This window comes from Lithobates pipiens, unplaced genomic scaffold (genome assembly GCF_037356315.1).
Source record: "Lithobates pipiens isolate NorthernLeopardFrog02 unplaced genomic scaffold, aLitPip1_a1.2 Scaffold_1, whole genome shotgun sequence".
Taxonomy (NCBI): Eukaryota; Metazoa; Chordata; class Amphibia; order Anura; family Ranidae; genus Lithobates; species Lithobates pipiens.
The window spans coordinates 171,233,489-171,253,515 of NW_027507685.1; the positions used below are offsets into that span (position 1 = coordinate 171,233,489).

General features: G+C 45.7%; 1 protein-coding gene across 1 annotated transcript in view; it reads right to left on the reverse strand.

Moving 5' to 3' along the window:
• Window positions 1-11,333: 11,333 nt before the first annotated feature.
• BCAP31 (B cell receptor associated protein 31) overlaps window positions 11,334-20,027 on the reverse strand; it is a 72,855-nt gene continuing 64,161 nt past the window's right edge. The window contains exon 8 of the mRNA XM_077478879.1: window positions 11,334-13,080. Coding sequence (XP_077335005.1) covers window positions 13,042-13,080 — 39 coding nt within the window. The 3' untranslated portion in view covers window positions 11,334-13,041. The remainder of the gene's footprint in view (window positions 13,081-20,027) is intronic.

A 20,027-nucleotide genomic window follows, 5' to 3' on the forward strand; every position in this document is an offset into this window, starting at 1 on the left:
CGTGTTCGCTTTCCTAACACTGAACTGCCTCTCCGCCAATCAGGTGCTCCGGTCTGTTACCTGTCACCTGATTGGCTGAAACGACAGGCGCTGCTATTGAACGCCTATCAGGAGGAGAGGGTGGGAGTCGGGAGATGAGGACGGCAGGAGACGCTGGCTTGAAGGATCCTGCTCATCACCGTCACCTGCCAAGACAGGGTAAGGGCTGGGCAGGCGGAGGGGGGGGGGGGGAACACTGGCGGCATTTGATGAGCACGCTGGCAGAATTTAATGGGCACACTGGCAGCCTTTGGGCACACCAACAGCATTTAATGGGCACACTGGCAGGATTTGGTGGGCACACGAACAGCAATTAATGGGCACACTGGCAGCATTTAATGGGCACACTGGCAGAATGTGATGGGCACAGTGGCAGCATTTAATGGGCACAGTGGCTGCATTTGATGGCACACTGCCAGTATATAATGGGCACACTGCCAGTATTTAATGGGCGCACTGGTAGAATTTGATGGCGCACTGGCAGCATTTGATGGGCACAGTGGCTGTGTTTGATGGGCACAGTGAGGCTGCAATTGATGTTTTTTTTCAGAATGGTCAGTTTGTTTGCACCCCCCCCCAAAATTTTGAGCACCAGCTGCCACTGCTTTGTCATATCATCTCGTCACCTGTCAAATGCTTCAGAAAAGCGATCTGAACACGGATCGCTTTCAGAGAAGCTACAATTTTGTCACACAGGTAAACTTAGCCTTACACTGCAATCAGAAAAGCTTATGGTCTTCGCTGATAGGCAAGGCCAAGCTTTGACTCATAAGGAGGCATGCTGGGACTCTGCAGAGGGACCACTGCTTCTATAGGGAGAGTAAAGTACTTTTCTGCAAAATGCTGGAGGGAGAGGCTTTTCTACTCGAAAAACTAGAAAAATAACTATAAGACTTTGCACAGCTTTGGTTTAAATGCATTTGGAATGCATTTAGCACATTTAAAGCTGAACTCCAAGCAAATATAAAAGACACAAATTAATTGCGTTCTGTAATCATTATTCATAATTTTTTTTTTTTTAATGCAAGCAGTGTAAGTACCTGAATGTGACCTGCTATTAGTCTCTCATAGCACCTATAAAGCAGGGCTGGAGTGTCAGAAGCCAATCAGTTCATGTCCTGAAAAGGAGCCAATCGGTTCATGTGCTGACAAGGAGCATGCTGATAGGAGGAGAGATAGAAAGATGAGCCCATCATCATGCCGCTTCTCCTTTCAGTGTCCAGTCACAGACTGGGGCAGGTCCAGGATGATCTGGGCCCAGAAGATGTGGGTTGAATGATGACGGCTATCAGAGGACATCTAGTGGCAGACAAAGAGTACTGCGGGGGAATTTCTGGATTTGTTAAAATTTTCTGTAAATAGTATTATATCATTAAAGCTGAACTCTACCTTTGCACCGACTGCATATTTGTGTGAATTGTTGTCCATACAGCTGTGCCAAGAGCGCACGCGGTGCACGCTCCAGACACAGTTGCCATCGCCTAACCAAAAAGCTTCTGACTGCTGCTTGCGACTGGGAGTTATCAGATCACGTGACCACAGCGTGACAGCCAATCACAGGGGTCACGCACTGTTAAGCCTTGCCTCCCGGCATCGTGAACCTCTTAAAGGGCTGGAAGGTGCCGGCGTTAAGAGGTTCAACATATATTTTTAACCACTTTAGCCCCGGAAGGTTATTGCGTCTACAAACTATGGGATGTTTTTATATAATTTTTATTTATTTATTTTTTTTACCAGTAATGGTGGCGATTTTTAATCGGGCCTGTGGCGGACAATCGGACCCCTAATTTACACTTTTTTGGGGACCAGCGACATCAATTCAGTGATCAGTGCTAAAAAAAAATGCACTGTCACTGTGCTAATGACACTGGCATGGAAGGGGTTAACAGGGGCTTTCAAAAGGTTAAGCGTATCCCAAGGAGGTGCTTGCTAACTGTGTGGGGGAATGCTCTGACTGGGTGAAGACAGATATCAGTGTTCTTGCTTAGCAGCAACACAAGCTCTCTGTATTCTTCCCTGTCAGAGCGGTGATCTGCCTTGATTACATAGGCAGATCGCCATTCTGCCTCACCTGGGAACGATCATGGGTGGGCGACGGACATCGGGCTCACTGGACCCGCTGATTGGTTCCCTCTCTATCCATTCAGTGTGCTGTCGTGCCTCTGGCCGCGTGCGTGCGTGCCCCCCTCCCCCCCAGTGGTAACTGCATGAAAACAACGTACAGGTGAGTCGTTTCACGCAGCCTGGCCACCTTGCCGCAGTAAAAGGTGTAAAACCAGTTAATGCAAGCAGCAGAAGTACTTGCATTTGACCTGCTTTTGAGATGGCATCGCCCTTTTGCAGTCCCTGTACAGCAGATGTCCGGCTGGTAGAAGGGAGCGTGCAAGGAGCCAAAATCCGTTGTGCAGTCCCTGTACAGCAGATCTCTGGCTGGTAGAAGAGAGTGTGCAAGGAGCCAAAATCCGATCGTGGGTGGGCGGCAGACAGTGTGCAAGGAGCCAAAATCTGTTGTGCAGTGCCTGTACAGCAGATCTCCGGCTGGTAGAAGAGAGCGTGCAAGGAGCCAAAATCCGTTGTGCAGTCCCTGTACAGCAGATCTCTGGCTGGTAGAAGAAGGGAGTGTTCAAGGAGCCAAAATCCATTGTGCAGTCCCTGTACAGCAGATCTCCGGCTGGTAGAAGAAGGGAGCGTGCAAGGAGCCAAAATCCGTTGTGCAGTGCCTGTACAGCAGATCTCCGGCTGGTAGAAGAGAGCGTGCAAGGAGCCAAAATCCGTTGTGCAGTCCCTGTACAGCAGATCTCTGGCTGGTAGAAGAGAGCGTGCAAGGAGCCAAAATCCGTTGTGCAGTGCCTGTACAGCAGATCTCTGGCTGGTAGAAGAAGGGGGCGTGCAAGGAGCCAAAATCCGTTGTGCCGCGGTGCTAATAACATGCTGACAGGAGGCCATATATGATGCAAGTTTCTTTCCTGCAACCATGGGTTGCAGGAAAGAAATTGGCATGATTCCCTCATCAACACAGGCAGTGTTGACAGGGGAATAGGGGGTGTCTTCTCCTGGTGGGGGGGGGCAGGGGAAGCTGTGATAGCAGCCACTAGCGATAATCGCAGGAGAATCCCGCAAGCTGGTTGTACCCAAGTTGATCGATAAATCAATGGGCAGGCTGGATGTACCAAGTTAACGGTTCAAATCTCAGCTGGTTCCTGCTGAACCGGCTGGGATTCGAACCGTGTATGGCCCGGCTTTAGCCTGCTGCTTATCCTTATCATATCAACTTCATCATTCTAGGAGGCTCCTATGGTTCTTGCTGTGAGTTCTGCCTATACAAAGCATGATTCCTACAATTTGTGGAAGCAGAAGCGGGGGATGTCTATTTGCACTCGATGCCTTATAAAGGGTGTGATTTTATTTGTTGTGTCACAAGGATCGTGTTATTTCTAGTGTCTCCTCCCAGACTCTTCCTAGAAGTTGCTCTAATCATAGATCAGCGGGGTCAGTGTCTATGTCTCCCCCCATCACACAGGACATCTGGAGAAGACAACTCACAGCCCCTCACAACGCTCATTATTTATTTATTTATTTTCCTCATTTTTTTATTTACACTACGCCTTCATCCAAAGTGGCTACAAAACTATTCTTCATGTTCCTTAGAGCAACTTAGAGCTCCTGTTTCTTGTTCCTAGTGTTGTATGCAAGACTGAAACCCCCCCCCCCCCAAAAAAAATTTATATATTTTCTGGAAACAACTATATATTAAGCCTAGATTATTGTAAAAAAAATAAAATAAATAAAAATACTCTAAAGTTAATATTAGGGCACACAATCACAATATATTACAACATTTTTGAATACAGTATAAAAAAAAAGGGGTTACATCGAGTGGAAAGATACCAAACATGTCACGCCTTACAATTACACACGCCTGTAAAAACGGTGACGAACTACGGTACCCAAAATGGCTCATAAGCTCTCACACAGCTGCCTTACTTTCCTGCATCTTAGACCCATTTCACCACTTGAACAATTACCAATAGGTTCTTTTGGAAATAGACTCTTCTCCGTTGCATCCTAAGGCCCCCCCCCCCAGGGGGACTGGACCTTGCACTTCTTGGCCTTTGTTAACTGCTATTGTTCTTGACCACTAGTACCAACATCTACAGTGGTGGTCTCCAAACTGCAGCACAGAGGCGGGATGTGGCTCTTTTCTGGCTTTTATCAGGCCCTTAGGGCATTATTCCCTTCACTGACAGCAACAATGGGGCATAATTCCTGCCACTGACAATGGGGCACTAATCCTCCCACCGCCACCAACAATGAAACACTATTCCTCCCCTTGATACCAATGATGGGGCACTATTCCTTCCACTGACACCAATGATGGGGCACTATTCCTTCCACTGACACCAATGATGGGGCACTATTCCACCCACCGATACCAATGATGGGGCACTATTCCTCCCACGGATACCAATGATGGAGCACTATTCTTCCACTGACACTAATGATGGGGCACTATTCCACCCACTGATACCAATGATGGGGCACTATTCCCCCCACTGGTACCAATGAAGGGGCACAAATCCTCCTACTGATACCAATGATGGGGCACTATTCCTCCTACTGATACCAATGATGGGGCACTATTCCTTCCACTGACACCAATGATGGGGCACGTTTCCTTCTACTGATACCAATGATGGGGCACTATTCCTTCCACTGACACCAATGATGGGGCACTATTCCTTCCACTGACACCAATGATGGGGCACTATTCCTCCCACCGATACCAGTGATGGGGCACTATTCCACCCACCGATACCAATGATGGGGCACTATTCCACCCACTGATACCAATGATGGGGCACCATTCCTCCTACTGATACCAATGATGGGGCACTAATCCTCCTACTATACCAATGATGGGGCACTATTCCTTCCACTGACACCAATGATGGGGCACTTTTCCTTCTACTGATACCAATGAAGGAGCACTATTCCTTCCACCGACACCAATGAAGGGGGCACTATTCCTCCCACTGATACCAATGATGGGGCACAATTCCTCCCACTAATACCAATGATGGGGCACAATTCCTCCCACTGATACCAGTGATGGGGCAATATTCTTCCCACTAATACCAATGATGGAGCACTATTCTTCCACTGACAATAATGATGGGGCACTATTCCTCCTGATACCAATAATGGGGTACTATTCCTCCCCTTGATACCAATGACTGTGCACTATTCCTTTCACTGATACCAATATGCATTTGATGGGCACAAATGGCTGCATTTGATTGGCTCAAGTGGCTGCGTTTGATGGGCACAAATAGCTGCATATGATGGTGCACAAGTGGCTGCGTATGATAAGGCAGAAGTGGCTGCATATGATGGGGCACAGTGGCTGCATATGATAGGCACAGTGAGGCTGCAATTGATTGGTATTTGATGGGCACCAGACACCACTGAATCCAAAGATACGGCTATCAGAAGCACAGATCATAAATGGGCAGCTTTTCTGTCAATAAGACTATAAATTGGCAGTTGTAGTTACATAATAGGTATATTGTGATCTAATCGTACAGGCGTGGCTCTGTGATTACTTGCTGGACTCTGACCAAAGGAAACACTCGCTGTGACCTTGATTTACACAATTTCTGCATCCCTTGCCAAAATTCTGCTCTAGAAGCATGCACGCTGCTCGGAAACAAACCTCGGAGTCTGAAGAGATTGAACAGGTGGTAACACACACACAATGGGTGCAAGAAAACCATCAGTGGTACAACGTTGATTGACCACTATATGTGCAAGAGGCCTAACATTAAAAAAAAGCCAGCACTAAACACCCCATAAATGTATAGCTGCTTGCAATAAAGGCAATATACTAAATCCTTACAAACACTAAAAACAGAATAATACAATCTAATAAATAAAGTGCAATCTGAACAGACTATATACAATGATGATATTAGTGTTCTATATATCACACATACACTATAATACCAATAGTATTGAGACACCTGTCTCTACACACACATGAACTGGCATCCCAGTCTTAGTCCGTAGGGTTCAATATTGAGTTGGCCCACCTTTCACAGCTATAACAGCTTTAACTCAACTGGGAAGGCTTTCCACAAGGTATAGGAGTGTGTCTATGGGAATGTTTGACCATTCTTCCAGAAGAGCATTTGTGAGGTCAGGCACTGATGTTAGACAAGAAGGCCCGGCTCAAGTCTCCGCTCTAATTTACACCAAAGGTGTTCTATTGGGTTGAGGTCAGGGCTCTGTGCAGGCCAGTCATGTTCCTCCACCCCAAATTTTCTCATCCATGTCTTTATGGACCTTGCATTGCGCACTGGTGCACAGTCATGTTGAAACAGAAAGGGGCCACCCCCAAACCGTCCCCACAAAGCCGAGAGCATGAAATTGTCCAAAATGTCTTGGTATACTGACTCCTTAAGATTTCCCTTCACTGGAACTAAGGGGCCAAGCCCAACCCCTGAAAAACAACCCCACACCATAATCCCCCCTCCACCAAATGATTTGGACCAGTGCACAAAGCAAGGTCCATAAAGACATGGATGAACGAGTTTGGAGTGGAGAAACTTGACTGACCTGCACAGCGTGCTGACTTCAACCCGATAGAACACCTTTGGGATGAATTCGAGAGGAAAGTGCGAGCCGTGCCTTCTCGGCTAACATCCGTGTCTGATCTCACAAACGCACTTCTGGAAGAATGGTCAAACATTCCCATAGACACACACTTCTAAACCTTGTGGACAGCCTTCCCAGAAGAGTTGCAGCGGTTATAGGGTGGGCCAACTCACTATTGAACCCTCCGGACTAAGACTGGGGTGCCATTAAAGTTCACGTGCGTGTAAAGCAGGCGTCCCAATACTTTTGGTAATATAGTGTATAGTCAGTGTCCCTCCTGGGGCCAAATAAATAGAAAAAAAAAGTCCACGACTGAAATAAATTCATAAATAAAAAAAGGTCTATGGATACTCCTTACGACTTACGTGCTCCAGTCAGCTGGATTTAAAACTCACCAGAAGTCCCGGCCACTCAATTAAGTGCAACAAACTCACATGGCTCTCATGGATTTTACATGACTAAAGGAAGCTGCTGTCTCCCACCACCAATCCTAGGTATTGTAGATCTGGAGCTCACAGGTGCATCCAAAAAGAAAAACTTACATAGTGTGATATAGTTTATACCCATCAATCACACCCAAGTGTACTGTACCGTATAGGGAGGCCTCCTCGAACAATTTGACTGGTCAAAAACCTTAGTATGGTGTCATGAATCCAAGCCACTTGCTGGATGAGTCCAATGAGTGGTTGGATGCATGACACCATACCATGTTTTTTTTTTTTTGGCCAGTCAAATTGTTCGAGGAGGCTTCCCTCGGCAACTTTGTCACATATTTGACCCCATGTGAAAGCGTTTCGGGAGTTGCAGTTTCCATCTGCCTGCTCCATCAGGTGTGCAGTCCGGTGTCCATCCAACTTGACCCTGGTTTATAACAGGGGTTTAATGGCCGCTCCATAATCCTCTTCTTCTCGCATACTGGGAGGTCCATGCATATGTCTGGTTGATGCACATCGAAAAATTCCCAGAAGACGCAGAAATATTAGGTGAAAGGCTTTAGAAAATATGTACACTATGGTGTGAACAAATAGTCTCACGATAAACTTCAAATTTGTGATATTGAGGCGCTGTGTCAAATAATAGGTCTGTATATTTTTAAAACTCGAATTTTGATTTTTAAACTGTTTATACAATAAAGAGTATTTTTGATGATAATATTGTCTTTGTGCTCACATCAGTGACAACTCCACATCCCTGAAATTCCTCTTTGCCTTTGAGGGGTTTCTTATTGTTCACTATATATTACATAGGATGTGGGCAGTTTTCCACGGAACTGGTTAGATATAGATTTATACCAGGGGTCTCAAACTGGTGGCCCGCCAGCTGTTGCAAAACTACAAGTCCCATCATGCCTCTGCCTGTGGGAGTCATGCTTGTAACAGTGAGCCTTGCAATGCCTCATGGGACTTGTAGTTTTGCAACAGCTGAAGAGCTACCAGTTTGAGACCCCTGATTTATACATTTATCTTTCATTGATATTATCGATTGGAGCCAATAGCATCTCTCTATACATCTGTCTTACTTGTTCAATAGTGTTATCAATCATTGGCCCCAAATGTATTCTGCTGCAGGACAATGACCCCAAACATACTGCCAATGTCATTAAGAACTCTTCAGTGTAAGGCTCAGTTCACACTAGATGTGGTGCAAATTCACACCGCATCTAAAAATCGCAAACCTATTAATGCGAACTGATTGCGGAGTGTATGTTAAATACACCCCACAATCAGTTTTCAAAACGCAGATCGATTTGCATCAGTTAGCATGGGTGTCAACACCCATACGATCCAATCCTGGTGCGGACCAAGAAAGGGGCCCTGCACGAGTTTGGTCCAAATGCAATGCAAATTCAGCCATGCAGTTTCTATGGCTGAATGGGCGGCACAGTGGTGTAGTGGGTAGCACTTTCGCTTAGCAGTAAGGGTCGTTGGTTCAAATCCCAACCACGACACTACCTGCCGGGAGTTTGTATGTTCTCCCTGTGCCTGCGTGGGTTTCCTCCGGGGTACTCCGGTTTCCTCCCACACTCCAAAGACATGCTGGTAGGTTAATTGAATCCTGTCTAAATTGTCCCTAGTATGTATGAATGTGAGTTAGGGACTGATGTGAATGTACAATGTATATGTAAAGCGCTGCATAAATTGATGGCGCTATAGAAGTAACTGAAATAAATAAATATGGCTGAAATTCGCACTGCACAGCAATGCGAAGTCTGGCAACGCACTAGTGGGAACCGGCCCTAAAGAACAACAAGGGAGTCCTGGAAGAGATGGTTTGGCCCCCACAGAGACTCCATGATGTTGAGATCAGAGCCCTGATCTCAACATCATGGAATCTGTCGGAGATGACATGAAGAGACACAAAAGGATGGGAGGCAGCAGACATCCACAGAAGATCAGTGCTTAGTTCTCCAAGGTATATTGAACAACCTACCTGCCAATTTCCTTCAACAACTGTGTGTACGTGTACCTAGAATAACTGATGCTGGTTTGAAGGTAAGGGGGTGGGGAGGTCACACCAAATATTGATTTGGATTTTGCGTCTGTTTATTTTTATCAATTAACAAAATGGAAAATAAATGAACTATTAACTTTTCCATTTCTGAAAGTATTTTTCATGTACGGCATTTTTGTCAAACTTTCAAGTTTTAGGTAGGTGTGACAAAAATGCTGTAAATGAAGAATGCTTTCAGAAATAGTACTGTACATATTACCCAAAGAGAGCGCCAAACGTCCAAGAGTCCAAGGCTTTTAATGATAAAATTGATTAACAGCAGAATAAATCCAGTGTGTTTCGGGAGCCAAACACTCCCATCAGGGCTGCAAAACAAGAACAAATACAAAGGTCATGTGGTGGGGAAAATATTTTTTTTTTATCACAGGTGTATCTTAAATTATAGAAACAGAATATCAACCAAAAATCCACAAATGTTATAAATTGAGTTGCTGTTCAGTGAGTAAAATAAGTATTTGATCCACAAGCAAAACATGACTTATTACTTGGTGCAGAAACCCTTGTTGGCAAGCACAGAGGTCAGACGTTTCTTGTAGTTGGTGACCAGGTTTGCACACATCTCAGGAGGGATTTTGGTCCACTCTTCTTTACAGATCTTCTCTAAATCCTTAAGGTTTCTTGGCTGTTGCTTGTGAATTCAAAGTTTCAGCTCCCTCCATAAATTTTCTATAGGATTAAGGACTGGAGACTGGCTGGGCCACTCCATGGCCTTAATGTGCTTCTTCTTGAGTCACTCCTTTGTTGCCTTAGCAGTATGTTTTGGGTCAGTGTCATACTGGAAGACCCATCCATGACCCATCTTCAGTGTTTTGGCTGAGGGAAGAAGGTTCAAGTTTTTACAATACATGGCCACATCCATTGGCCCCTCGATGCAGAAAAGTCAGCCTGTATCTTCAGCAAAGAAACAGCTTCAAAGCATCATGTTTCCACCTTTGTGCTTGACTGTAGGGATGGTGTTCTTCGGGTCACAGCATTTTTCTTCCACCAAACAGGGCAAGCTGAGTTAATGCCAAAAAAAGATCTACATTTTGGTCTCAGACCACAGCGCTTTCCCTGAATCATTTAGATGTTCATTGGCCTGACTCTACATGTGCCTTCTTAAAGAGGGGGACTCGTGTTTGGAGAAAGAAAAATGCTGACTATGACCCTAAGAACACCATCCCTACAGTCAACCACGGAGGTGAAAACATTATGCTTTGGGGCGGCTTCTCTGCTAAAGGTACAGACCGACTTTGCCGCATTGAGGGGCCAACGGATGGGGCCATGTATTGTAAAATCTTGGATGAGAACCTTCTTCCCTCAGCCAGAACACTGAAGATGGGTCATGGATGGGTCTTCCAGCATGACAGTGACCCAAAACATACTGCCAAGGCAACAAAGGAGTGACTCAAGAAGATGGGTCATGGATGGGTCTTTCAGCATGACAATACCCAAAACATACTAGGTCATGGGGGGCCTAGCCAGTCTCCAGACCTTAAAGAAAATTTATGGAGGGAGCTGAAACTTTGATTTGTCAAGAGACAGCCAAGAAACCTTTGGAATTTACAGAAGATCTGTAAAGAAGAATGGACCAAAATCCCTCCTGAGATGTGTGCAAACCTGGTCACCAACTACAAGAAACGTCTTACCTCTGTGCTTGCCAACAAGGGTTTCTCCACCAAGTACCAAGTCATGTTTTGTTTGGGGATCAAATACTTATTTTACTCACTGAACTGCAACTCAATTTATAACATTTGTATCATGTCTTTTTGTTTCTGGATTTTCGGTGGATATTCTGTCTCTATCATTTTACATACACCTATGATAAAAATGATAGACCCATCATTTCTTTGTAAGTGGGCCAATGTACAAAATCTGCAGGGATCAAATAATTATACTCCCCGCTGTATATTCTTTGATTTTTGTGTTATTTTTTTTTATCTTGCATATTTGTTTTTAGATTTATAATCCCCAAAAACGTATTGGCTTTTACTTGCCATGAATCACGTTTTTTAAATAAAATTTCCTTGGGCTCTTGGAGGTTTGTTTGGTGCTCTCATTGGGTTGCATGTCACTATATATAAGAATCAGCTTCAAGATGAGACCCCGGAGGGCTAGCATCTGAAAAAATAAAAGCGAACGACAGAGAATGTTTTTTAAAACCTTAACTTTATTAATGACCCCAAAAAAAAAACAACATATAATCTTATACAAGCGCATGATACCAAAACTTATCTGGAAAGTCCCCATAACAAAGCAAATAACTTTAGAACTTATCTGAACTCAGGAGCAAAAAAGTAAACTTTTGCAGTTTTCCAGTCCGTAGAGATGGTGGCTGCATTAGTTTCCTTTTTTCCCCAGGAACATTTTCTGCAAGTATAAAAAAAACAAGAAAAAACAAACAAACACCTGTTGATCCTGCCATAAATATTGTCCATCTACCTTCCCATCTGAAATCTCAAACTGGGGGGGAGGGGTGTCTGTTTGACCCTCGGGGCAGGCACACCGCTTACACAGAGGTTCACCAGTCCTCCACATATTATAGAAATGACATGTTTGCAGTCCAAATCAGGAAAACAGCCTAGGCCAGTGATTGGTGAACCTTGGCACCCCAGATGTTTTGGAACTACATTTCCCATGATGCTAATGCGCTGTGTAGTGGAGCATCATGGGAAATGTAGTTCCAAAACCTCAGGGGTGCCAAGGTTCACCATCACTGGCCTGGGGCGATGCCGATTCTCTATAGAGAGCAGCGAGTGATGTCACCCTAGACAGGAAGTGTATTACAGCCACCATCATGTGAAAATAAAAAGGAAAAAAAGCCTGGAAAATGAAAGCGAATGCAGCCCTCACATCCAAGAACTGGTAAGATGTAATATATTACTTTTTGGGCTTGGATATATGATTCAAAAACGCATCTACCACCCCAGCTTGTCACTCACTGGACAAAACGCGTTGATACAGATTCACTATCAATTGAGAAAGCAGCAGGCGCACACACACACGCTGTTGTGATCCATGGCACACAGTGTTACTGGCCTTCATTATATTTGAACATGGCATACTACTCCTTTTGTCCTCTCCATTAGATGGGGGGGGGGTGTCTTGTAGTAAAGACTCACAGCACAGGAAGTGATCAGCTGACAAGGTTTCTGGCAGGATCCACAGTTTTTTGCACCTATCAGTTATAATAAATTGCCTTAAATGGAGCTAACAGGCCAAAAGAGAACAAGTAAGAGCAGTTCGCTGTTTGGGTTCACATACCCTTTAATACATAAGTGCTTAGCAGAGTTAGGGACGTGCACCCAGCGCCCTGTATTATATTACAACCAGCACAGCAACACCTGGTATGCCGGTGAAAAAACAAAAACTTACCACCGATATGACAGGAGGATTGCACTCTGTACCTTTATTATGTATAATAAACAGTTACATTCGTTAGAAAGGCATTCAAATAATGCAAACCAGACAGAAAAGAAACGGGGAGAGAGGTGCCACTGGTTGGAAAACATAAAAGATTAAAGCATACCATTGGCTGTATACACGTGAAACACAAAAAAAGTGTGGTCTGTACAGTATTGTGTATTGGTAGTTCCCCACTGATCAGTGTATGAAGCCTTGCCGCCCCCACCAGAGGAATGAGGAGAAATGACCACAGTAAACAGGTTGTAGATGTGAATCGAGAAGACCGGAGCGAAAAAGAGAAAGCAACAGAGCAGCTTAGTAATTGGACTAAATTGAGTACGACGGACGACACAGAGAGGTCACATAGTACTCTGTGTAGACTGCCATGGAAATGGCGCAATAACCAGATGAAGCCTGCTCAGGGAGAACTCCTTGACAGCCATCGCAACGTTTTCACTCATCCTTCTTATCTTTTGGTCCCTCTTTGTGAGTCTGTTGGAAGAAAAAAAAAATATATGAAACGAGGAAGAAAAATTTAACATCCCCTCTAAAAGGAAAACTCTTTTTGCTTTTAAACAAAACATAGCATAGCATAGCCATTCTTAGGCAAGGTTCCTCCAGAGCAGTGTTTCTCAACTCCAGTCCTCAAGGCGCCCCAACAGGTCATGTTTTCAGGATTTCCATTATTTTGCACAGGTGATTTGATCAGTTTCACTGCCTTAGTAATTACCACATCAATTTCATCTGAGGGAAATCCTGAAAACATGACCTGTTGGGGCGCCTTGAGGACTGGAGTTGAGAAACACTGCTCCAGAGACCAAAAGGTTCCTCCACATACTAGGGGTTCCTTGATGTGTGGCTGCCTGACCTTACATCTGATGGTGCCTGTATAGATTCCAGGGCCAACACCACTTATCAAAGCTAGCAATATGACGACAATGATCTTTTTTCTTTCCCCATTGTAAGCCCTTGTACACACGGTCGGACATTCTGACAACCAAATCCGTTGGATTTTGTCTGAAACTGTTGCATACACACGGTCGGACAAAGTTGTCAGAAAATCCGATTGTACATAACGTGATGACATTATTTCGTTACGACGGGACTACGTTCAGGCTAGTAGCCAATAGCTTTGGTCTAGGAATTTGATATAAGCATGTGTGGCACTTTGTCCGTCAGAGTAGGCTACACATGATCGGAGTATGTCCGATCGGAGCATTTTGTCGGAAAATTTTACTGGCAAGTTGGAAAAGTTGGTCCGACGGATATTTCGACGGAAACAGTCCAATGGAGACCACACACAGTCGGAATATCCGACAAAACGGTCCGATAGGAAACATTCTGTCGGAATCTCAGACCGTGTGTACAAGGGCTAAGGGGTGAAAATTCTTTCCACTGACCATCAATATAAAGGGCATTTTCCCAATGATCCCTAATATTATTATTATTATTATTATGCAGGATAATGTTGGGGTTCCTTTGGGTAAAAGGGTTGAGAAACACTAACAACTGTTTAAAAAAAATTCCTACAGAAGCCATTTTGTTTTTAAAGGTTATTGAAAATTACCTTTCCATTTTAATCTGCAGCTGCTTTAAATTTTCTAAAACTGGCACCTGGAGGCGTTCTGTATACCATTGGGGCATGGAAAGTTCTCAAAAGGTCATGGCCTGCTTGTGATAGGTGGCTCACTCTTGCCCCTTCACCCCTTAACCTATAGTAGTGTCCTCCTTTGCCCCTTCACCCCCCACAGTAGAGACCTCTTTTGCCCCCCCCCCCCCCGCAGTGGTGGCGTCATCCTTTACCCCTTTCGCCCCCCCCCCCCCCCCCCCTTCATATGCATCCATGGCAGTGTCCTCCTTTGCAACCTTCACACCCATCCACATTTGTGTCCCTTTAGCCCCCCCACTGCTGGAGTTAATTTTTCATTTAACAAGCTGGTGATTGATTGCCAAGACCGCCCTGTGTTCTAGCAACCAATCACCTGCTGACTAACTTGACAAGTTAACTTGGCCAAGTCCCGATTCTGCCCTCTGTCCAGTCTCCGCTCTGAGAATGATGGAGGCTGGAGGAAAAAGCCAGGTCCTAGATTGCACCACCATGATGGTCTGGATGGTATAGTGACTCAGTCCGGATGCAGACGAGGTCCACCATTTAGTGATGCCTGTTCTACAGGGTCTCTGTTTTCAGAAAATATATGTATGAGGGTTTTAACTAAATCTTCAGGCCTAAGATGTGCATGTTAGCACGTGAAAAATATGAAAAAAAAAAAAAAAATCAAAAAGGATAAGTGTAGTAGTTTTGTCCTTTAGGAAGGTGGTGCACCTAGAGTAGTCACTTATTGGTTACAGAGAAATTTTTTTTACCCAGTGTTCTATTGTTTCTTATTCTTGGATTACATAATGGCCTTTACCCAGAAGTCATTTAGTCTTATTGAAAGAGACTGCATGCTCAGTAATCCCCCCTTCCGTATCAAACAAAAACCCGAGCATGACAATTCCATTATATTTACTCTCTTCTGCTGTCTTGGTTAAATTGGATAGTAAGAGGAGATACACCAAGGATGCATTTTTTTAAAAGTTCAGTATTAAATATTTCATGACATTTTAATGCCGGAGATGTGAAGCGTATGAAAGGATTTGACTTAGTAGTCCACAGGGGGAAGCTGCATGTTCTCTACACTCCAATTAAACGCCAAACAGACCGTCCACAGCACCGCAAAAAGTACCGACAAGGCTGGTGCTACAGATGGATTGTTTATGAGCATCAAACGAAGCTTCTCAGTTGGATTGACTTAGAGGAGAAGAACGGGCAAAGCTTTTTTGGCCATCGTTTTCCAGTAGGTCACAGGAGTGCACTTAGTACTGCACTCTTGTGACCCAGATTTAGCCGACAGCAGACTAAAGTCCACTGTCAGCCGACGTCACAGGCTCTGTAGAGATCCAGACAATATTGTCGGGATCCACCCAGATGCTTGAGCAGGAGCTGGATCAGCTGAGAGCCCAAGCCATCTGTGCCATCTTCTCTCCAGCCTGGTGCTCTAACGAGCGGAGGAGGAGCAGAGCAGCAAGCTGGTGACTGACAACTGAGACCTGAGCGTTCATGTGACAGCTCGCTTTTTGGTCTTCAAGCTAACGGGGGACAGATGCAGCATGGGTTCAATGGTACAGTCACCTAGGTGAGTATGGTTGCTTTTTTTAACCACTTGCCGGGCTGCCTTATAGCGGATTTACTGCTACAGGGCGGCCACGCGGTGCAAGATCATTTATACAAGTGTGATCCTGCACTTCCAAGTGTCAGGCACGAGTGCACACCACAGGAGGCTTGCATCCTCAGCGGGTACAGCGCACTCGCTCTCCGCCAGCACCCACCAATCATTCTGTACACAGGCAGAATGGCAATATGCCTATGTAAACAAGGCAGATTGCCATTCTGTCGGTACAGAAGGTATAATTCCTGTGTTCCTCCAAAGCACTATTAAAGCACCTCCCCCACAGTACACAAACACAGGCTAGGCACACAGTTCATCCTTTGCTTGCCCCTGTAAACCCCTTCACAGCCAGTGTCATTAGTACAGTGACAGTGCATATTTTTAGCAATGATCACTGTATTGGTGTCACTGGTTTCCAAAAAAGGTGTCAGTTGGTGTCTGATTTGTCTGTCGCAATATCGCAGTCCCGCTATAAGTCGCTGGTCGCTACCGTTACTAGTAAAAAAACAATATATCCCATAGTTTGTAGACACTAACGTTAGCGCAAAATCAATAAATATACACTTATTGGGATTTTGTTTTACCAAAAATATGTAGCAGAATAAAATATCGGCCTAAATGTATGAAGAAATTCGATTTTTGGATATGTTTTATAGCAGAAAGTAAAAAATATATATTTATTTTTCGAAATTTTCAGTTCTTTGTTTATAGCGCAAAAAAAATTGAAACTGCAGAGGTGATCAAATACCACCAAAAGAAAGCTCTATTTGTGGGAGAAGAAAGGACTTCAATTTTATTTGTGTACAGCGTTGCATGACCGCATCAATTAAAGTAACGCAGTGTCATGTTGCAAAAAATGGCATGGCACTTATCTGTCTCTTCCCCTTCCTCCTTCCTCTGTTGTGCCGAATAGAAAGCGTGATGTTGGCACCTCCCGGCCCTTTAAGGGGTTTCAAAAGCTAGAAGGTGGGGTTTATGATCATGTGAACAAGGCAAAGGGTTGTCACAGCGGTCACATAAGCAAAAAGCTCCCGACTGAAAGTCGCTGGGTAATGCACAAGGCGTGTGCTCCCGACACATCAGTTTACACATTACCTTCGAACATGAGGACTCAAAGCACAAGGAAACAATGACCACACAGTGGTTTAAGGTGAATGTGCTTGCATGGCCTAGTCAGAGCCCAGACTTAAATCCCATTGAAAATCTGTGGAATGACTTGAAGACTGCAGTCCACAAACTGTCACCATCAAATTTAACTGGACTTGAGCAGTTTTCAGGGGCGGGCTGGGCCGGGGGGGCAGGGTGGAAATTTCCCCCCAGGCCGGCACCTACATTATGTTTAAAACGGCCGCTGGCCGTTTGTTCATTTTTTTTTTTTTTTTTTTTTTTTTTTTTTTTACGCTGTGACGGGCAGCCGGGACCCAGTTTAATAATCCCCTTCTCTCTGTGGTGACGTCGCACCGTTCTGATCAGTCCCGGCAGCGGCTGTCACTCACAGCTGAGCAGAGTGAAGCCGCCTCCCCCTCCTCCATGCACAGCACTGTGTAGACATGAAGGAGGAGGGGGAGGCGGCTTCACTCTGCTCGGCTGTGAGTGACAGCCGCTGCCGGGACTGATCAGAATGGAGCAACGTGAGTCACGCGACCACAGAGAAGGGGATTATTGCTCCGGGTCCCGGATCACTGAGCCGACAGATGTCACTCCACTCGGGTGCTGCTCGCACCTCCCCCCTGCAATGCCACTGCCTTGGGCTCGAGGTACATTATGGGTCCTTAGGGGGGTTCTTTACTGTGGGGGGTCCTGCACTGTAGAGGGGGGTGGGTCCTGCACTGTAGGGGAAGATTTGGCACTGTAGGGGGGTCTGTACTGTAGGGTGGAGGGGTCTGTACTGTAGGAGGGTCTGCACTGTAGATGGGGGTCTGTATGGTAGGGAGGGCAGGGGGGTCTGCACTGTAGGGGGTCTGTGTAACATGCAGGGGGTCCAGAGCTGTGAGGGGCTGTGTAATGTAAAGGGGTCCGGAGGTGCAGGGTGCTGTGTAATGTAAAGGGGTCCAGAGGTTCAGGGTGCTGTGTAATGTAAAGGGGTCCAGAGGTACAAGGGCTGTGTAAGGTAAAGGGGTCAGGAGGTAAGGGGTCCAGAGGTGCAGGCTGCTGTGTAATGTAAAGGGGTCCAGAGGTGCAGGCTGCTGTGTAATGTAAAGGGGTCCTTAGGTGCAAGGTCCTGTGTAATGTAAAGGGGTCCTTAGGTGCAAGGTCCTGTGTAATGTAAAGGGGTCCAGAGGTGCAGAGTCCTGTGTAATGTAAAGGGGTCCTTAGGTGCAGGCTGCTGTGTAATGTAAAGAGGTCCTTAGGTGCAAGGTCCTGTGTAATGTAAAGGGGTCCAGAGGTGCAGGGTGCTGTGTAATGTAAAGGGGTCCAGAGATGCAGGGTGCAGTGTAATTTAAAGGGGTCCAGAGGTGCAGTTGTGGAGAGGGGGGGGGGGGTACACAGTAGTGACAAAAAGATATTGAAGGATGCAGAGGTATGCAGGGGACACAGTGGGTGTTTTTACATTTTATGGTGGGGGGGGGGGGGGGGGTTGCCAGATGTAGGATCCGCCCCGGGTGCCAAATGCTCTAGGTACACCCCTGGTGTGAGCACAGCAGACTACAACTCCTACCTCCCAGGAGTCTCAGAGGCAGGCCAGGTGTGTGGCACGTTAGGGGAGGGGACGTCCGTCGTCAAGAACGTCACGTCGCACGTGACCTGCTGGGCTTATGGGGAGCAGTGGCTAGCTGCAGTCTGCAGAGAAGATGAGACCTGCTTCAGGATCATCACCCCCCCCCCCCCCCCCCCGTGTCAAGGACCTGGCTCAGTGTCTCCAGTCCTCACTGAATCAATGCTCCCCAGCCTGAAGTAAGGCATCTGTGATAACCTTCACAAAATGGAATAGAATGGGAAAATCTGCTTCAGTTGTAAATTTAATTAATAATGCATAGTCATCATGACAATGGAACAACCAGCGGACTTATCTAACACCCCCCCACCAGCGGACTTATCTAACACCCTCCCCACCAGCAGCGGACTTATCTAACACCCTCCCCCCAACCAGCGGACTTATCTAACACCCTCCCCCCACCAGCGGACTTATCTAACACCCCCCCCCAACCAGTGGACTGACCTAGCTGATTAAGTGGTTCAATGGGCCACTTGACTGGACTTGCCCCCCAGGCCTAAGGCTGCCAGCCCTCCCCTGGCAGTTCTGCAAGGAAACATGGGCAAATATTGCAAAATCTAGATGAGCAAAGTTATTAGAGACATATCTAGATTAAAGGCTGTAATTAAAGCAAAATACTGATATAAGGGGGGTGATCCTTTTTCCAACTCAGCGATTCCATTTTTGAATGCATTAATAAATGAATAAAATAAATATTTATTTATAATTTTTTCTGACATGTTGGTATCATATCTTTCAATTGGATGTTATAAGTTGCACTAGTAAATACAGCTGGATAAAACAAAAACTGTATCAGTCTTCATTTGAGGCTGTGATTAAAGGGGGGGGGGGGTGATTCTTTTCTATACCCACTGTGTGTATATATTAGTGGCAGGGGGGACGCTGTGCCACTGTATGATAAGGCAGTTTACGCCAGATTTTGCAGGAAACAAGCACATTCATGGCACAAGTGTGTGCTGGCTTAATTTTACAAATCCGAAGAAGTTGAGATCGGTGCCCCACCCAACCGAGGAGGTTGGTGTGTGAAGGGAGCCGTCAGAGGTGCTAGTATGCACCATACTGTCCAGATTAGAACAGACTAAGGCCCAAGCTGGAGAATATCCAGGAGGGATGGAGCAGCTAGGGAGCTGCGGGGAGGAAAGACGCAGAGACCCGAGGAACAGCACCTGTGCACAAATACTGGGACACGTTTGATGGTCAGGAGCAGTAAAGCTGCCAGGAGGCTGAATGTTAGGTTTGTTGCATTGATGGTAAGAAACCCCCTGAGAGAGAAGAAGATCACCGGTGTCCCGACTGGCACGCGAGCGCGGCGGTGCGCACACGATGGCAGGGCGGCGTATAGAAATAGACGTACCTGTACGCCAATATGCCTGCCCATGCCATTCTGCCATAGTACATCGGCGTGTGGAAAAGTGGTTAAGCAAACCTTACATGTGCACTTTTTTTGGAGACAATTATCCCTCAATGACAGTCTAAAACAGAATAAGAGTAAATAAGAGGGGGCTAAATCTTTA